Source organism: Rutidosis leptorrhynchoides, unplaced genomic scaffold (genome assembly GCF_046630445.1).
Source record: "Rutidosis leptorrhynchoides isolate AG116_Rl617_1_P2 unplaced genomic scaffold, CSIRO_AGI_Rlap_v1 contig54, whole genome shotgun sequence".
NCBI lineage: Eukaryota > Viridiplantae > Streptophyta > Magnoliopsida > Asterales > Asteraceae > Rutidosis > Rutidosis leptorrhynchoides.
In genome coordinates this window covers 7,472-10,059 of record NW_027266765.1, presented here as the reverse complement: position 1 = coordinate 10,059, position 2,588 = coordinate 7,472, and the positions used below count along the sequence as shown (strand labels likewise).

General features: G+C 43.1%; 1 protein-coding gene across 1 annotated transcript; it reads left to right on the top strand.

Moving 5' to 3' along the window:
• Window positions 1–1,673: 1,673 nt before the first annotated feature.
• On the top strand, window positions 1,674–2,225 carry LOC139884340 (protein MAINTENANCE OF MERISTEMS-like). Its single transcript, XM_071868383.1, has one exon. It carries the CDS (start codon window positions 1,674–1,676, stop codon window positions 2,223–2,225), a length of 552 nt encoding a protein of 183 aa, XP_071724484.1.
• The last annotated feature ends 363 nt before the right edge of the window (window positions 2,226–2,588 follow it).

The window sequence follows — 2,588 nt, the reverse complement described above, 5'->3', positions numbered from 1 at the left end:
CTTAGAAACATGATTACAACTCGGGAAGGCTGCAACTCGGAAATCATTCTTCCCTTTGTTGATTTCTTCTATGTTGCTTTTGAATGAGAATTAGGATGAGGAGTTGATCCATCCAAAATTCGAGATTTTGATCTTAAGAGGATAATAAAGGGCAATAAAAAAGATTCCACTTAATGATTAATTTCCTTATGAAATAGGAGTAATATAATCTTATTCTAACATAAAGAGGCTCTCTATCACAAACTGAAAAATAACTAGTAAATCGAGCAAATTATAATTGTGTATGGAAAAAAAAAAGTAAACATTTTATTGGAAAATTCGTTTTAGGTAAACATTTATAGTTGTCTCGGAATTGAAATTTCCGGGACAACTTTCTTAATGACAGCACTTAGCACAATTTAATGAGCATTAAGTGATTCCGTGTATTTACTTTACGGAACCAGTTCAATCCGTGTACTCTATACACGGAATCAGTTCAAAAAAATGTTATTCCGTAAACTTGAAATACGGATCAAATGTGTCAGATTCTGCATGTACTGCATGTAGTACACGTGTCGGCATGGGAAAAAAAAAGGCTTCATTCCGTAAACGTGATTCACGTGACGAAAAAAATCTCTTATTCCGTGTATTTCGTTCACGGAACCAGCGCAAAAAAGTTAATTCCGTAAACTGAATTTACGGAACGAGTTCAAATAAAACTCTTCTTCTCCTCTTCCTCTTTTCACAGCCGATCGGTCTCTTTCCGTCTCAGAAATTTCTCTCTCTCAAATTTGTACAAAAATCCGGCCGGAGCTTTGTTGAACATTCTCAATTCTCCATTTTGATATAAAATTTGCTCTCTCGTAAGTTGTACTCGATAAAATATATTTTTCACTTTTTTTTATAAATTTGTTCGGATTTTGGTTAGATTTTATGGATTCCGTTGTTTTTGTTATGATTCGGTTTATTGGGTTGATATATGTTTCGTTTTGTTTCGGTTCGGTTGTGGATTCGTTATGTGGGTTTAGTTTGTTTCTGTCGGGTCGATTTTTCGGTTCGGTTGGTTCTGGTCGGTTCATTTGATTTGGGTCTGTTCAGATGGTTTGGGTCGGTTCGGTTGGTTGGATTGGTTCAATTGGTTCGGATCAGATAAGCTGGGTCGGGTCGGGTCGATTATGTTGGTTCGGGTTGGTTCACTTGGTTCGGATCGGTTCAGTAGGTTCTGGTTGGTTTAGTAGGTTTTGGTCGGTTCATTTGATTAGGCTAGGTTTAGTTGGTTTGGACCGGTTCAGTTGGTTTGGATCGGTTCAATTGGTTCGGGTCGGTTCAGTTTGTTTGCCTCGTTTCTGTTGGTTCGGGTCAGTTCAGTACGTTCGGGTCGGTTCAATAGGTTTCGGTTGGTTCTGTTGGTTCGGGTCGGTTCAATGGGTACGGGTCTGTTCAATTGGTTCGGGTTCGGGCTAGTTGGTTCAGATCGGTTCAATTGGTTGGGGTTGGATAAGCTGGTTCGGGTCGGTTCGTATAACTCGGGTTGGTGTCAGTTGGTTCGGGTGGTTACGATTTTTCGGTTCGGTTTTTTCGGATGGATTTTCGCTTTTGGTTTTTTTATTACTTTGCTTCTGTTTTTGTATAGATTATGGCGGCGAGATCTTCTTGGATTATAGGACTCATTTATTTATTTATTTATATAGATTATGGCAGAGAGATCTTCCTGGATTCCGCAGGGACCTACTGAGGCCGATCTACTGTGGTTTCAGCCACAGCACAGATCGGGTGACATTTATTTGTCCCACCAGGAGCATGATAGGCCACTGCTTGTGAGGAGAGCGGACGCTTTCTTCTGGGAATGTATGTGGGATGACATCTATCGCATACCTCAGGTCATGACGTATATACAGATGATGGGTTTTGGATTGATTTCTACTATAGGATTTATAGAGTACGACCATCATCTGATGACGGCACTGACCGAACGATGGAGGCCTGAGACTAATAGCTTCCATCTATCCATAGGCGAGGCAACCATCACGCTGCAAGACGTTGAGGTGTTGCTGGGACTGCGTGTTGACGGTTTGCCCATTACGGGTAGCGAGTCGTATCCCGCCGACATCGACGGGTATCTACAGAGGCTGTTGGGCTTTGTCCTGGAAAGAACTGGGAAGACCGGTATTCGGCTCGCTAGCCTTAGGACCCACTTGGAGCGCCATCGAGCCCATGTTGATATTACAGACGAGAAGGCGCTATAGAGGGCTCGCTGCCACCTCGCATTCTTGCTTGCTGATTGCTTCTTCCCGGATAAGAGCCAGAACAAGATAGATCTCTTCGTTCTGCGGCTCCTAGAAGACCATGAGCTTGCGGTTGTTTAAGTTGGGGGAGCGCCGTCCTTTCCTACACGTACCGCGCATTGTGCGATTCTGCCCGCTCCGTAGAGCACTATACGAACATGTGCGGACTACTCGTGCAGTCATGGGCATGGACGAGAATTCTGAAGGTCAGGCCAAGATTTCGTCGAGGACATGTGGCGCGGGTCGGCGCGCCATTTGCTGCACAGTAAGTTCGTGTACATTTAAATTTATAATTAAATTGATTATTGGGTTATTTCTGCGCCC

Bases quoted from the DNA above. Each gene is read 5' to 3' on its own strand.
- LOC139884340 (XM_071868383.1), top strand. From the start codon at position 1,674: ATGGCAGAGAGATCTTCCTGGATTCCGCAGGGACCTACTGAGGCCGAT.